The sequence below is a fragment of the Rhinolophus sinicus genome, linkage group LG15 (assembly GCF_036562045.2).
Source record: "Rhinolophus sinicus isolate RSC01 linkage group LG15, ASM3656204v1, whole genome shotgun sequence".
NCBI lineage: Eukaryota > Metazoa > Chordata > Mammalia > Chiroptera > Rhinolophidae > Rhinolophus > Rhinolophus sinicus.
In genome coordinates, this window is record NC_133764.1 from 45,263,447 (window position 1) to 45,281,099 (window position 17,653).

At 41.2% G+C, this 17,653-nt stretch overlaps 1 protein-coding gene across 1 annotated transcript in view; it reads left to right on the top strand.

Annotated features, from left to right (window-relative positions):
• The window catches only part of SKAP1 (src kinase associated phosphoprotein 1), a 269,687-nt gene that overhangs the window by 240,412 nt on the left and 11,622 nt on the right, over nucleotides 1–17,653 (top strand). Inside the window, exons 10-11 of the mRNA XM_019740642.2 lie at nucleotides 793–843; nucleotides 7,895–7,995. Coding sequence (XP_019596201.2) covers nucleotides 793–843; nucleotides 7,895–7,995 — 152 coding nt within the window. The remainder of the gene's footprint in view (nucleotides 1–792; nucleotides 844–7,894; nucleotides 7,996–17,653) is intronic.

Here is a 17,653-nt window from a genome sequence, read left to right on the forward strand (position 1 = left end):
AAAGAATAGCAAGTATATGTTTGCCCAACTTCCATGTTAGTAAGTAGTATAAAGTCTGAGATGAAGCAGATTAAGGAAGATAAGAAACATAGGCCCATCAGGTTGTGACTTGGACCATGGAAAGATGTGTACCTGCAGCAATTAATTAAAAGACCATTCCAACTGCCCTCAGGAGCTTACATTCTAATGAACAAGGTGCTGAATGACACCAGTAAAAAGATAACTACAGGCCCCAAGTATTAGGAACTTAAAAGTATGTACATGACCAGCTTCTGCTACAGCTGAACAAGGCTTGATACATTAAGGACTAATTAATCATGGAGGGTTTAAACACATGCTCAGCTACACACACACACACACACACACACACACACACACACACACTCACACAAACTCTGGACACTTACATGGAGATAAAACACTTTGAAGAGAATTCTAGAAGGGGAGAAGAAATAGGGTTTGAGGAAAAGGATTAGGATTTTGTGTTAGGCGCCTAAATAATCCAGTGGATTGGAAGCTCCACGAGGGCAGGGACCCTGCCAGTCTTGTCCATTGTTGCATCTCCATTTCCTACTGCAGCACCTTGCATATAGTAAGCACTTTAAAATGTGTGTGAATGAATGAACAGGGAGGGAAGGAGGAGAGGACCAGTTGGAAGTTGAGAGATGATTTTTGAAAAAAGAACATGGTAATTATTGCCTTAAAGAAGACAGTGTGACGAATTCAGGAAGCAGTACAAAGAAGAGACTATTGACCACTAATTACTAATGCTGATCACGTTTATCCCCTCAGATGACGAGGATGCTCTAGAAGAGGATGAGAGCGGCGCTCGACAAAAAGGAGGTATGAGAGCTTCATACAGGTACAGGCACTGGGTAGGACATTGGGGCTTGCGCCTGGGGAAAGCAACTTCCTTACATTACAGGACTCACTAATTAAAAGGGATACTGGTATGTCGACCTCAAAAGCCCCAAATTAGATGACTGGATAGGGAACTATCGTAACTTTAAAAGCAGCTGCCTATTCACTTTAATTAATGTTCCCAGAACAGCTAAGATTTATCCTAGAGAGGGTGGAAAGCCAAACCAGACATTTATTTTTTTCCTATCAGTATTTCTGAAAATCAGTACAGGGGAAATAGAATTGCTTCATCGCTAAGAGATCAGAGGATTGAGAATGGAAAGAATGGAAATGTCTCCTCTCTGAGAGGCCCGGAGATTGCAAGTTCAGAGGGAAATGGAAATGTGTCAGATCTGAAAAGTGAATGTGGGGTGAAGGATAGAATTGCTTGGTGATGCTGACTTCTGATGGCCCGGTTTGATTCCAGGCACATTTGGAAATGAATATGTAACAGGTTTGTTGAATGCAAAATTACATCTTATTCATCCCAGACTGTTAACCATGCTTCAGGCTGTTAGTGAGCCCATCCTTTCCAAGGTCAGGTGCCCCTCTAAGCCTCCTTAAGTGGACCAAGGGCCTATTCTGTTGTCATCAGTCAGTAAAGGAATTCGTATTGGAAGGGCCACCTCAAAGATATCCATTCCATCAGCAGAGCCTGAATTGTGGCTGGTTTAGATAACGGCTGATTTTTTCTTAGAAAGAGTCTCTGAAAGCCTGGGAGTTCTTTCCTTCTTCCCCTCCCTGCTCCCTCTTCTCTCTTCCTACCTTTTCCCATTCTCCTCTCTCTTCCTTTCCTTGTGCCTTTTCTTCTGTTCTTTAGCCACTCAGCAAAGCCCTTTTCCTGGATTCGTTCTCTACGGGAAGCGAATATGTAACAGGACCCAACTTCATACATGCCCAACTTCTCCGAGGGGAAAGAAAAGACAGTGAAGAGTCATATGCCAAAGCAGGAAAGAAAGAAAGAACGGAGAAGAGAATGAAGCAGGAGTGTTAGTGCAGCTTCAAGGAAGGTCCTCATGTCATTAAGTCCACTCTGAAACCTATTTTCTATTGTTTTCTACTTGCTGTATGGACTTCCAACAGAAAATCTGTTTCCTGACCAACCCATGTCCCACATGTGTCTTTTCTCAACTAACTTCCATGACCAGTACAGGAAAGAAACACTTCATGTGGACAGCTTGGGTGGAACAACTGGAAGCTTCCTGTGACCAACTTTATATTAAACTCCTTCAAGCAGCAGAAATCTTCTGGCAAAAGCCTAAAATTCAGTTTCAGACTCCTCCCTCATCTCATTTCCTCCTTCCACCTCTCTTTCTAAGATTATATCTGGGGAGTGAGTGGAGATTTATTTCTTAACTGTTCCAGCAGCTATAATTCAAATAGGTTTAAAACAAAACAAAAAAAAAAGACTTTTGTTCCTCCTGCTTCCTGCCTCCAAAATAGGTGCTGTTCAAGTGTAGTGAGCTCTAAATATGTTTCTATGGTTTATACTTCCCACCAGTTATAATGATTAGTGACTTAGTGATTAAAAAACAGAGGAGGACTTTTGCTCTCTCTGCAGAGTCAGAGGCAGGAATTTTTATTATTTGTGCTTACTTATATATTCATTAAATTGATACAGTGCCTTTTCTCCAAAATGGCAACAGATAGGTAACATCCAAATGTCATCACTTAGCATTATAACAATAAAATATAGAGGTCGGAGGGAAGGGTCGGCAGGCCCAGTGAAGGGATGTAAAAGCCAGGGAACTCTAGAACAATGTGAATTCTTATGTAACAGGCAAGCTACACACGCTTGGCTCACTTAGTTTTTCTCAGGTGTCACATGCCTTTTGAAGGGGAAAAAGTCTTTCTTTCCTAAAAGATGCTATGGCTAGCAGGGTTACCTTTAAAATCCATGCACCTTTCTCCACCATTCCCGGGATCCTGTTCCCAGAGTGCTTTCCCCTGATGGAACTGCTAACATCTTTAAAGCACAACTAGATTGTATCAGAAGAGGGGGGAAAAAAAAAAAGGAATTCAGTTTTTCCTTATTGGGTGTTAATGACCCTGTAAGATGTAATTTCTTTTATTTTATTCTGTTACCTAGAAAATCTATCACAGCCTTGTAGTATTGATTGTTCAATCTATAAAGAGCTTGGTTTACAGCATGACTGTTAGTAACAGGGTTATTTTAATGAGTGACTCTTCAACACCTCAGATTTTCACTAAATGCCAACCCATCAGCCTAACAGTCTAACACTAAGTGTCTTCCGGTGATGAGAGCTTGCTTATCTCCCTTCCCTATTATGAGAAGACAATGTCCAAGTCACCAAAAATAAAACTCATTCTGTGTTGTTTATATGAAAACTACTGACCATTCGCTTGCGTATGCCATGTCAGCATGGCATGCTGGAGGCACGTATGCCAAAAAGCAGAGCTGGAGGCACAAATCATCCTTAGATACATCAAATCTCTGACCAAGGAAGATCTTGAAACAGTTTATTTTTGCTCTGAAATTGTGTGCAAATTCAGTCAAAGAGGAGCCTAGGTTCAGTAGTTTCTGCAGAGCAGAAAAATGGTGATTGACCAGCCTCCCATCTCTCAGGCAGTCTTTCCACTTTAGTGCCCACCGATGGAGTGAACTATTTACACACACAAAAAAAAAAAAAGAGAGAGCGAGCCACACTGGTATTTGCAACTCTTACTTTTTGAAACTTATTTCCCAAGACCAAGCATGAGTTGATCATCAGCCAGCGACAGTTTTGGCCCAGTAAACGGAGCAAAGAAGATGAAAATCTGGATCTGTGAGTGTTCCCACTTCAAGATCATAGTTATAACATTAAGGACCATAATGACTTCAAAACTCAACATTGAAGAGCTGTGAAAACAAGCAAATTGTGTTGTTCAGTTGCTCTTCCTGTTCTGGTGTCATAGTCAATGAGCTTGGCCAATTTTTTCATGGGTTTCCTCTGAATTAGTTCATAAGTTATCAGACTGTATCTGTTTTAATGGATTAAACGTGATGCCATTTCTGGCCTGGCCTAGAGAACCTCTCAAGTCCCTTTCAATGGGCCAACGGCTTTGGCCTTCTTTGTCCAAGTGTCACCAACATAGGCTCTAGCAAGGACTGGCTTTATCTGTCTTCTTGCTCTGTCTCTCTTTTCCATAATTTGTTAAGTAGTTGTACTCAATGGCAGGCTTTGTTGGCACTGTCCTTTTGCTCATTAAGAAAATGTAAACAACATGCTGACCTGCCTTTAGCCATTTTTTCCTTGGTCACAGCTTAAAATCTGGAACTACCCAATCCCGCAAAAAGCCCAAGGTGACATGTAAACCCTAACCTAGTCAGGTTCTGTTGTCCCTAAGGAAGGGAAGAGGCAGAAAGATGTCCTGGTCCTTTCACCGTAGAACTCTCCACATCGTAGAGGCTCATTTTCAAATACTCTGTCAACAGTAGCACCAACTTAGCCTCAGTTACATGAGAAATTATTATCACTGGTTATAAAGAAGTTGGTTTGGAATGACAAATGCTTTGCAATAAATACCTAGAAAAGAGAAAAACAATATCTTTTTAACTTGGTCTGTGGCTGTTCTCTCTATGACATTCTGTTTGTTTGGAGCTTAGCTTCTCTTACGTGAGATAAAGAAACTAAGATGTGGCGCGTTTTGGTTTTTTTGTTTTTTTCTGTGGAAAAAGTCCTCAGCTCTGCTAGCAATTTAAATGCCGTGATCATACCCATTAGCTTCTCTATCATTGTAATTGTTGTTAATTGTTATAACTGTTTTAGTTATTAGTGGTGTCATTATTGCTCTAGGTCCTCTGTCTGTTTTATGCTGAATATATTAGTGCTCTGCTTTTGAATTACCAGGCTTTATTTAGTGCAAGTTATGTTTTTTGGAGAGACATTGAGAAATGCTGGCATTAAGCTTTATTCTTTTGTTTTTCATTCCAAATGGACAGACTGGAAAAAAAAAATAATTAGATGGAATAATGTCCTCAAAATGAGAATGAGGATGTTTTGAATTAATTAAATGGTCAGAATGCTGTGCCATTTCTGATCTCAGACTGCTGCCAGAGTAGTGTAAAACTGAAGGGACCCCACGCCAGCCCACAGAGGCAATCCTCTCTTGAGCTCCCAGTTCCCCACTGATTTAAAGACATCAAAATCCCCTCAAGCATCACTTGTTATAAGATGAGCTGGGCAATTTAGGGAGAAGCTGGACTGGCCCTGCAGACTTTCCAGCCCTCAAGCTCTTCCTGGGGCCAAGTTCAGAAATAAAGCCCTCCTCAGCCTTACCTCTTCCCCTCTTTAAGGTTTTTAAATAACACCCCTTCTCAGTCAGGTTTTTATTATATAACTAAAGCTTCAGGAAGCCTTCCCTCAACTCAGGCTAGGTTAGATTCCCTGTCATACACAGTATCTTCAACTCCTTTGCAGACATATTGCAATCATAAATAAAGAAATATTTCTGTGACTATTTCGCAGTGCCTCCCCCACTGGATAGTAGCCCTAAGGGCAGGGACCATGTGTGGCCAAGGCTGAATTCCCAACATCCAGCATAGTCCCTGTGACTGAATAGGTGCTGTGTACGTACTGGGTGAGTGCTGAGGAATGAATGCAGCGAAGTTGTTTATACACTTACACATGAAAGCAAACCACACGTATCTTAAACAGGCAGTCTGCAATGCAGAGTACAATCTTGTCCAGCGAAGGCGTTCCTCCTTTCTGATTTCCTTAATACCAAAATATCTCTGTCCTCTGTCTAGATAGCAAGTCCAACCTTTTCCCCATTTTCAGGCCCTCATTCTGCTTATTTTTCAGAGCTTTTTTTGTTATGGTTCTGACGATTCCAGCTCTTGGGCTAGCCTGACCTATCTCCTGGATTCCTAAACTCGTATCTTCTTTTGGCCTTCAGGTTATGAAGAACTGAATGCACTTTCTATCTTTATCTTTTCTTGGAAGGGTTTTGTTTTCCTCCTAGCTTCTTGTTTCTCTGTGATCTATTTTGCTTTCAGAATAGATCTTTTTCCAGGTGTTCTCCCCAGGTGCCTTACATACCCAATATCAAATCACTTTTTATATATATACTCAAAAGGTATATATGTAGCCATAATCATAGCACCATAATATTAGGCACAATCGTATATCCTATACCCTGCAGTGACCATCTGCTAGGCCAAAAGAAGCCAAGATAACTTTGTCAGTCTTCCCATTTGGATATATCAAGTTATGTTTTAAAAATCTATTTTTATAAAATGATTTTCTTTACCATATATCAATCCATGAAGAGTACTGATGTCAATATACCTATCATCCCTAAATTTAGTCAAATTCTTGGGGTGGTTCATCAACTCCATTACAACTGAAAATACATTAATATATCCTTTGGTAAAACTACTTTCACTTTTCAGGGATTGATAGTTCTCTATTATTTTATGCACTGATATCCCAAAAATACATGCCTTGTCTTTTCAATAGTTAGCATTTTTATCCCAATGTGTTTTTCTTCCAAAAATATTCTTAACTCTGTGGCAGAATGTTTCCAGTGTAATTGTCTCATTTGCTGCCCTCTGTTGTCTACTGCGTATACAAACCACTTTTTTTATGTGTAAAGAAAACATACCTGAGTTTCTATGTGGTTTTAATATTTTTACTTCTGTTTACAATATCTAAGTCTTAAATAAATAGCTCTGCCCCTTCTCTATTTTTGTGCACTTTAAGATTCCTACTAAAGTTCTTTTCCAGAAACGTATAGGGATTTTGTTCCCCTGTGCCTTTATTATTTGAATTGCTCAGAAGTTAGGAACAAGTAAAAAAAGGAAATGTAGCCAGGGCCTCTGCCCCGCCACTGTCCACTACCTATTCCCATCTATTCCCATGCTCAGCGACTAGCACCATCACTCCTCACAGGAGGATCAAGACAAATGAAAGGAAACGTGGAAACTGGTAAAATAGGGTCCCTGAAAATCACCTGAATTTGAATTAGAACCCAGGCCTCCTGACTGCCATCAGCAGGAATTTCATCTTTGGTAGGTGCTCTGTTTACAGTCTCATACACAGCGACCTAGGGGACGGGGCACTGTCACATTATCCCTGGTCTAGTGGGCATTAGCTCTCCTGCCATTCAAATCCCCAGATCCTCTCCCACTTTGTACTCTAGTGTTTAACCTTTCCGGGTAGAAGATCAATACAAATTCTTCATTGTTAAGAATCGATGACTGTCCTGTGGCATCACTGCCATCTAGTCTTGCTGAGAAGCCCAGTAAATCTCTCCAGCTGCTTCTAAAGCTTGGTTTGTCGTCTTGAGTTGCTTTCATTTTTAATGCAGATCACTTTGGTTTCTGTTCCCCTGGGGTCTTGCAGATATATCTTGGCAGACATGTTCAGAGTCTACAAATGAGATGCTGGAAAAGGGCCAGCCCACCAAGAATTTAGTTGTAATGGATGAGACACCCTCTTGGTTCCACTTAAAGATCGGGCTATTCGTTTCCGTATTTATTGGTGATTACCTCACATAGTACCTGGGTGGCAAGTGCCTGGGATAAAGTTTCTGTGTAACAGAGGAGGCCAATACGTAGGTGAGACTGTGACTTAGCCTCTCTTGTAAATAGGAAATCGGAGACTTACCCTTTCCTTCAAAGGCATAATGACGAGAAGCACTGGATGGTTTAGATGTCCTAGATCAAGAAAGTCTAGCAGGAAATCTCTCTGTGCTGCTTACTTGCAAACCAAGTGAAAAATTACTTGCCTGATTTTCTTTTATTACTAAACGAATATATTTATCATATTATTGAATAGCATCTGACTAAGGGTGATCTGTAAATATTTAATGTTAGTTAATGATCTCCTTCTCCCATAGTCCTTTGCTCATGCTGAGTGTTTGGCTGTATCTCATGTCGACCCCCCCTGAATCTTAGCTTTCCTAGGGGCAATATCAGAACCCCAGTTTCTCTTTGTGGCAAAAATTTGGGCTCGTCTTTTTCACTTTGATTTCTCCTCTCTTTGATCAGTGGACTATGCCAGTTATTACCAGGGCCTATGGGATTGCCATGGTGACCAGCCAGATGAACTATCCTTCCAACGGGGTGACCTCATCCACATTCTGAGCAAGGTAAGGACATAGAGTGTGAGACCTGGATCAAAAGTCACTTTTTTTACTCTTGATGATATAGTCACCATAACCAGAATTACTTCATGTCTTATACTTCTCTTGTGTGGATTACATGGCTCCCTCACACATAAATGCCCACTGTTTTATAGTTGTTAGGGAAATTTTTAATTGAAAATTCCGATCCAGCAACCAATCTTCCACTTTAAAATATGAAAGAGGAGACATAATACTAAAACTATGCTAATCAAAATTTGATCTTTTTAGGGTCTGTGGTGCTTAAAGGTCATCACTATGTACATAATTTATTACCATATAATACTCTTAAAAACATTCTGGCTAGGTCAGCTGCCTTCTTATTTCATTTATAGATAAACAAGGTTGTAATATAATTATGTATGGGAGGAAGAGTCAGAGCTAGCTAGCTCAATTGGTTTGAGCTAGTGCTGATAAGGCCAAGATAGTAAATCCAACCCCATGAGGGCCAGCTAACTGGACTCTCTTTCCCAGTCACAGAGTTAACCTCTAGCCCCAGCTAATCACCTCACAAATACTGTTGTTGATCATAAAAGAATTGGGCAAAAAAAAGTGGGGGGGATAGATTATTACAGATCCATCACCAATGTGAAGAAGACTCAAAACGCATGGGCTCCTGAGGAATCAGTAGCACCATCTTTGTAAAGAAAGACTACATATTCTATGGGTAGGCTAAGGAAATAAGTTCTGTCCCTAAAAAACCTTATTTTAAACTTCTCTATCTGTAAGGTCAATCAATATCTACAAACACATGTTTGAAAAAGGCACAATTTGCTCCTTAATTGATGAGTATGTGGAGTCTATAAAAGAAAATTGAAAACCTACTGGGTCATTAACCCATCATTTGCCGTTTATCTTTATCCTGTGAACATCACTATCTTGGCTAAGGAATTGTTTTGGTTGAAATAATACCACAAGCTCTTTAAGAAACAGACCAAAGCTGACCCAATGTACCGTCCAGTGTTCCCAACAAGCCCCCTCCAAATGAGGACCAAATTCAGACCTAACCCTTTTCAAGAAAGTAGAAGGCCTACAAGTGTCCTGCTGAGTGAGATCACCATCTTCTAGTGATTTCCTCCAGAGTCCTAATTCAGCCCACCCTAGTGCCATTCCGGTGCAGCTCCAATACACCAGGAATAAATTGGAAGCAAAGAAGGGAGTGGACATTGGCCTGATTGGTATTTCAAATGCCCGAAAGCAAGGTTTGTCGTGTAATAGAATTTGTGTACATTACCACGCTGGCATTACAGGGGTAATCGAGTTATCCACTCAGGTGTGACCAGGCCTCTGTTTGCCCAGAGCCTGCAGGTGAACAAATTAACTGTTTACATTGTCTGAGGTGCCTGCAGCAGGAGCGGGGGAGAACAGAGCCAGACTGTCTGCTGGCCTTCTCTCTCCGTCTTGATTATTTTGTTTGTTTTGCATGTCTTTTGCCTTTGTTAATGGCTTCTCACTGGGGGTCCCTTTCCTTCATTTAGAAGGGGTTGTGCAGTGACCTGCCCTGGAGTACAGAGCTGTCTGCAGTTACCATGGCTGTTGTATGTTTAAGAGATACCAGAGAACGTGGGGAGCCTCCCCAACCTGTTTTGTTTTTCTTTTTAACCTATCCCCCTTCCTTTCCTCCATTACTAAAAAGCTACTATATCAGAGTTTAATCAGGTGAGAATACCTTGCTGCCCTGGTTCTACTGGGCTTCTTTCTGCTTCTGGAAGGTCATGAGTCCATTTCATCCCTTATCACTGTGGTAGCACATTTCTTCCCCCCAAAGCCACACCAGCTGCCTCCCTTCTCCATGTTGCTAATCCCTGATAGTCAGAGGAGGAAATGAGAAGCTTTGAAGTTCATCTGAAGTTTCCCTCATAAACCTTCATTCCAGTAGGGAGCCTTTTGGATTGGATTTACCTTTATTATATTACCTAACTCAATAAGAATGCTTGGACAGGAAGGAATCTTAAAAGGCCACGCAATCCATTCCCTTGCCTCTAAGAAGCACAAATTAACCAATTCAGACAGATAGAAAAGGAGATTCCACTACCATACTCAACTGTCTGTCTATCCAGATGTTAGGTAACTTCTAATCTCTGGAATTTCCTCTCATATGGATGTGAAATTCATTCCACTGTGACCCCAGCTGGCTTCCTTTGTTGGAGTCAGTCACACTCTTCAGCCTGCCCCTCACACCTAGATGAACAGAACTGTCCCAAGTCAAGGTTCATCCAGAAAAATAGTGTCTAGAAATCTCCATTTTACTTTTCTCTCTGCTGGTAGAACCTTTGTCAGGCAAGAAAGGCCTGCTGTTTAAGAACCTGGAGAAGTCTCTTTCCCTGAGAAATGCAAGACAAGCTTCAGCTGGGTGCCACTCAGCTTGCCTGGACCAGTTTCCTTACCTGTGAAATGAGGGAGTTGTGTTGTATGATCTCTAAGGTTCCTTCCACCTCAAATATTCCCATTTTAAACATGGTGAGGCTGACACTCCAAAATTGCTGAAGAAATTCCACACACAAAAATATGTTTTAGCTTTTAGTATTTACCCAGATTAAATGAACAGAAAAACTCCAACTATGAGCTCTTTTGTTTTTGACCCTCATAAATGCATCTGATTTCCTCCTCTCTCTTTGTATGATAAAAGACATAGCTTGAAATGGGGGGCAGGTGGATAATATGAAGTGGATGCTGGATGGGGAAGTGGGGTGAGAGTGGGGGGTTAGTAGTTTTATTCTTGGGCTCCTGCTGCCCTCTGCTGTTTCTAATAGTTGCCCAAGTATAACCCAACCTTGAGTTCTAGAATCCCAGGCCCAAGGGTCTCTGTTAGGGCCTAAAGTCTTTGGGCAGGAAAGATCCCCGAATGAGAGCTATGTAGCCTTTAAGAAAAGTTTTGTTTGTTTCCAAAGAGGATGATTGGCTGGGCAAGAAAGATGTACCCCATAGGTAACTAAACGCCCATCACCTGTCCTGTTCTTAGGGAAGGAAGTTGGTAACAGATGGGTTATTTATGGGACCCTGTGCAAAGGCACTTAATCTTGCTAATCTTCAGTCTCCTCATCTGTAAAAACTGGGCTAATTTCTATCCATAGGGTTTTGTGATGCTTACACAAGAGAATTTGTGTAAAGAAAGAAATGATAACGATTATTATATTTCCCTCTTTTCTACTGACAAACTCTTTGGGTCAATATTGGGTACATACTAGCAGTTCGATAAATTATTGGTGAGTTGCAAGAGAGAGAAAAAGGTAGCCTGTCCTGCCAAGACCTCTTCATAGAGATGCTCAAAAGCACAAAAGATTCTCATTTAGAAATAGACAAAAGTGAAGAGGCCTACAGTGAAAATCTGTCCCGCCTTTCCTGGTTGGAGAGATTTCATCACTGACAAAATTGATGGATTGCTCAAACTTCTCCTTTGAGGAGGGGCCAGAGCCATGTAGCCAAACTCTGAAACAGTGACCAATGGCGGTCAGCAGGACGCCCGCTGATACCACCCCTCCCCCCAACATCCATACATTCCTCGGCCCCATGCCGTTTCATGCCCACTTAATTCTCCGAGTTCCAGTTTGGGTCTTAAAATATATTAAAGGGAGATTTTAATAACGAAGCAGCTCTGTGCACCCAGCAGACATTGATGTTCCCACATTCCTTTCAGGCCCAGATATTTCTGAACAGCTTTTGCTGGTGCAGGAACAGAGCTCCGCTTCCGCCCCGGTGCGGCGCCAGGACGCAGCGAAGGCCACAGCGGGGTGTTTAGCGCTCTTCAGTGGCTCCAGATTGTGGCGCTTGTGCAGGTCTCCTCATACGTAACCGATGGCTCCTGAGAGCCTGCCTCTCTCGTAAATTACTTCCCACGATGCCTGCGACCACCGCAGAATTCAAGTTTGAATAGAGCAGGAAAAAGGTGTTTGAAAGGCCTGTTCACTCAGCTGCATTTTAATTTCCTTTTCAATCTTGTCCCAATTAATTTCGCAGAATTAATCTCACAGAAGCAACTCGGCAGCATTGAGGCTGCGGTTTTAGTGTGGCGGTCGCTCTGCCTGAACATGAAATAGGAGCTAATATAAAAATCCATCTGCTGTGTTTGAAATACACGCCGGCTGCTGCTCAGTCCTGTCTGACATTCCAAACATCAACAGCGGTGGGGGGGGGGGAGTGATTTGGGGGTTAGTGGCCATCAGTACTTGGCAGGGTTTCAACAACAGGTGTACTCCAAAAACCGTTCAGCCTGGGCACCAGGCATGACAGGGCAGGTGCTGAATCACCCTCCATGCAGTAGCGCTGCACCCTGGCTTAGTTTCTTTTATCTGAGGTTTGTAAGGCTCTTCTGTGGACCAGCTCTGCTATGGGCATCTATTATAAGTGGGAGACAGGGTGGTAAGGAGCCTCTGGATAAGACAAGTCACAAGCCCCAGCTTTCAGAGAAGTAACTCTGTATTCCTGGCTCCAAGGTCTCACACTAGGGACCCTTTTTTCAAAATAATAAAAGTGCTTGTTCGGCTATGCGAGATAACTTTAAAACGCCCATTTAAAAATTAAGCCTCCTGTTCCGGAAGTCATTTATAGTGGTAACATGAGCTGTCCAGCAGATAAGAGTGAGTTACAGAGAGAGAGAGAGAGAGAGAGAGAGAGAGAGAGAAACTGTTTCTCAATAAGGACAGGAGATCCCTGAATGAGGTCTTGCATTTAAGGTAAACTGAGTCAGTAGCCTACATTTCTTGGGTTTATGCTGTGTGCCTCAGAAGTTGGCCTTAGGCTCCTCCAAGGGTTGTCCAGCTACGTGTTCCCATGGCAATCAGCCTTGGGGCAACAAGTTGGGCACCACTTAAGGCTATACCTGCATGGCGGCTTAGAAATAAACAAAAGAAATAGACAAAAGCTTAGCTAGGGTGGGAAGAGATTCTTGTGGCCCAAACACACCAGGCTTTGGTTGTCTTCTCTGCTGGTGCAGTTGATATGGAAACAGGAGACCTTACAGGCAAGGTCAAGTTTAACATCAAATACATGATGCTGTGAGATAGCCATGGGCTTTCTGTGGATGAGGATGGACCAACTTTGTCACGCTGAGTGACATTTAACTTCCAGCACTAGGTTGGAGCTACTGAAACTCAGGCTGGATCTTAGCTCCAAACCCAGCTCCTAGTTATCTGAATACAGCAGGGCTGTTCCCAGCACACCTGGACTATGTTAATGTAACCCCATGTCTGTTCTAATGGGATTTTGAAAGCCCAAGTTCTCTACCTATTATTTCCTCAAAGGACTACTTAAGGAATGTAGACCTTTCTCCTCCCTTGACCCCAACCCCTCCAAAAGAGATTTGTATGTTGTAAAAATTATCTGAATGCAGCAGTACTTCCTCTTTTAAGTGTGCTTAGCTGAATGTGACAAGAACCCTCATAAAAAACAGATAAGTTAATTCCTTCAATTGCTTTAAATGAAGGGTTCTTTTTTTTTTTTTTTTAATTTCAGGGCTCTGAGGGAAAGGAGGTGTTTGGTGACATCTAGTGTCCATTTAGGACTCCTCAGGCACCAGTGCCCTCTGCTTAGCTGACTGGGGGATGGGCAGGGTTATTTGAGAGGTAATAGGGGGTAGTAAGTAGGGAGAATATAGGCCTGGGGCGCAGGCTGCCCAAACAGTGTGATGAAACTGATCAATGCTTGTCAAAGAGCTATTATTCACCTCTGACCTAACCGAAGAGGGTGGGTAAGGGGGGTACCATTGGAAAATATCTTTTCTTATTTATGATGATATGAAAGAGAAGCAGAAGCTGTCCCCACCACCCCATTTCATGTTAACAAGCAGGTCAACACTGTGCTGTGATGACGAAGATGATGATGATGATGGTGTTTTCTCTCATTAATAACCCCTATGGGAGGCTATAGAGTTAGGAGGATGGGAATGGGATTTGGGGTCAGCTGGAAGGCAACGGTCATACACCGGTCAAATTCAGTAGAGGCCATTCCTTTCCCCCAGACAGGAACCAATCGTCTAGAACAAACCCTGGCAGCCTCATTCCTTCCAGGTAATTTTTATAAATGAGGGGACACCCATTCCAAGAGAGGACAAAAGGGAGAGGGTGTTTGTGTGTGTGTGTGTGTGTGTGTGCGTGCATATGTGTGCATATAAACCTGCTAACAAGAGGCCAAACTGCATATCAACCGTATCCTCCAAACCCTGGCCATTTATTATAAAACCCATTTTTTTTAAAAAGATAATGAAATTGGCATTTTCCACTTTATTCTCCTTACTCCTAAATGTTGTCCTGGACAGGACCTTTCACTTTCTACACACACACACACACACACACACACACACCCTTTCAGTCAAGTGGAAAGTCCCAGATCAGATTATTAACTATTCAGCCCAGACAGAAATGTTTACCTAGAACCATGTAAGCCATGGCAGGTTTAGGTTAATGCTCAGAATCGCCCGATGCTTTACAAACTCCAGTGTAAAAAATTCCAGCCATTTATTTTGCAGTGAATTTATAACAAGTGCTGTTAAAGTCTTCGTCTTTTGACAGAGGTAATAATAAATTCACTGTTAAAGACGGTAGTTTAATTCCTTATACCTCCAATACTGCACAGAATAAACCATATTCATCACTGAGTAATTTTTTACCACATAAATCTTTAAAACTAACCGGTGAAGGCTGTTGAGACTGAAATATTGTGAATTTATTAGATATGCCCATGTAGTATTGGATTCAGAGGTTTCCATTCGAATATATTATGGGGAAAATTTGTGTCTTTAACTGTGACATTCCCTCCATTTCCCACTGCCAGTATTATAACAAGCAGCTCCTCCAGAGTCAACTGCACGTTTATTAGACAGAGATTTAATAATAAACTCCTCACTAATCTGCCAAAGAGGCTGCATGATATTTCGGTGAGATGCTCTATTTAAAAGGAGTTGCAAAAGCTTTGTTTCTGTGTAATTATTTTCTCAAAAGGATCTCAGCCTCCCCAAACCTCTGTCTGCCAGTGTTTCTTGGTAGTACATGGACCCAGCTCTCCAACCAAACTAGAAAAATGCTAACCTCATTGCAAACATACAGGGCAGTAACTTCTATACAGTTTATAGGATTAGTAATGAGGGCGTTGGGATAATTGGTGAGCATACAGAGAAGCTGGAATTAGAAGACATTGCCAGACGTATAGTATTTAAGGCTAATAAAAAGATTATATTGATTCTCAAACTAGAAATAATAGACAATGGTTTCAGAAAACTTGCTATTTAAAAACTTTCATATGATATATTAAAGATACTATTAAATCCCCAGATTTCAGCAAAAATCCTACTATACTACCATATTCATTTTCAGTGAAAATCTGTGCCTGTTGGATGAGCATATTCTGAAGTTTTTCATGATTTGCCAGTGAAGTGACATTTAAACTAACCAATTGATTATATCAGATTGTAATGCCCTCTCCAGATTCATTAAGGAGACATTAATATTGCTAGAATGAAAAGTATTTTTTCTTTTAGATACGGAAACGTGCATGATCTTTTTAGCAAAGAGCTTCGGCAGCTTCTCTGTTCCCACTAATATTCTGTATTTGGAAGGAGATCTAGAACCTAAAAACTTCCAAGGAGCATTGTGAACTTCAAGATTTTTTTAAATAAAATAAAATAGGTTTCTCACTATTAAACAAAGGAGAAAAATCTCCTGGCAGTACAAGACTGCAGCCCATCAGAATAATTGTGAAAAGACAGACTCGGCTAGAAAGGTAAGCATAACACTAGCAATTAATATTCAGCATTTCACGTTATAGTCAAGAGGATGTGTTTTTCTTTGTGATGTGGCTCATAAGCTAAGAGTGTTGGGAGCGACTCTGAGCTCTGTCTCCTTTTTGTGCATGAGGATTAAGAAGGAAAAAAAACACAGTGACAACAATCCTGCTCCATCTGTAAATGAACAAACATCTTGATTTAATAGCTATTTGCTTTGTAAAACTGAGGAATGAAACAAAAATTACTGGATGCCTAAGTAACACTTTAATTCCGAATTCATTTACGCTGTAGCTATGTAGTTGTCACAAACCATAATGCAGTATTTAATTAAAATAACAGAAGTGCATCTAGATATGTCCTGGGGTAGCTATCACCAAATTATAGTCTATGCCATCCGTATTTTATTTATGAAATGGCAGATTCTAAGGTGCAAGTAGGCTGATACAAAAGCGTAAACATTTTAAACCTGCATTTTCAGAAAGGCTTTTTTTTTCCCTGCTGTGTCTTTACATTTTTTTTCCTCCTTCTATCTTTAGGGTTTTTGTTTTGTTTTGTTTTAATGGGATTGTTTTGATGTCAATAAATATCTCTCTTTCTAACTCCTGCTTTTCAACTATTGACCTCCTGAGTCTTCTGGCTGTGAAATCCCCCCATCCCGACCCCACCCCCGTCTGTTGTCATGGAAAGGCTTGTGAGGTTTCACAGGAACCACAGCAAGCATAGCCCATCTTAGCGAAACTTGGACGTGGATTCCAAGAGGGTAGGAAAAAAGCAAACCCTGTTCAGGCTTGGCATGCTTGTTCCCATGCAATCTTACTCGCACCTTTTTTTCCACCCATAAAAACCCGCTACAGTTTACACGCTTGCTTGCTCTACTTGGTGGATGTTCACATGCAGACATACTGCTCCTTTTCATAAACGCATAGCATCTATCTTACACGCACCCACCATCTATCTCCTCGTTCACATTGGCTGTCCCATCCACCTCCTTGTCTGCAGAATTATGTTCAGCAAGGTCCCGATTTATAGGAAATAAATAATGAAAATGGAATGGACTGGGAAAGATAATCGAAACATTCAAATTGTTATTTTTCACTGTACTTTCCACAAACAGAGCATCTATAAACACCTAGTGAAGGTGTTGGCTGATTCCTAAAAAGCAATGCCTTATAAAACATTCTGACAGAGTGGGTCTCTACCTTGTATCTTTCCTTTTCTGTCTCTCTTGCTTTTTGATGCTCTAAGATCTTGCCGTTTTTAAATGGCAAATAATGCCATGTTATTCTTTTCATTCTTTCTGCTTCTTATTTATCCTGTCTGTAATGACAAGCTTTGGTCACCGCTGATCCTCTGGAAGATAACTCTAGGAATTATCAAACAGAAACAATAATTGCAATCACCTTTTTAAAGAAAATAGCCCTTGCAATTACTGTATACAGATCTTCTGATAATAGTATCATTGGATCACAGCCCGATCCCATAGCCAGGGTCTTTTGGAGAAAGGGTTTTCTAATACACACTTGTAATTATTTTAGCCCCTTTCACAGGTCACATAGAAAGTTAATTTCAATCGCTGCTAATTTCCGCCCAACGAGAGTATGATACTTTAAACCACCCAAAATAATTGGATTCAAAACAAATTTAGGAAATTGGGTGTGTTAGAAAGCAAATAAAAATATCCTTTTGGTAAGGAGGAGGGTGAAAGTAGTAAAAATGGCCTTTTTTTCTCCCTTCTTTCCCCTTCACAACTTTGCCATTAAAGTTGCACCTACAGCTAGAAGTTTGTCCGTGAAAAATGGTCATTTTGTTTCTCTGCTCAAAGAATGTTATTAAAATGCTAATTTAAAAGAAAAAGGAGTTAAATATCTAGCGATGGTGCATTCTAATTGCAACCATAATGAGCTCTCT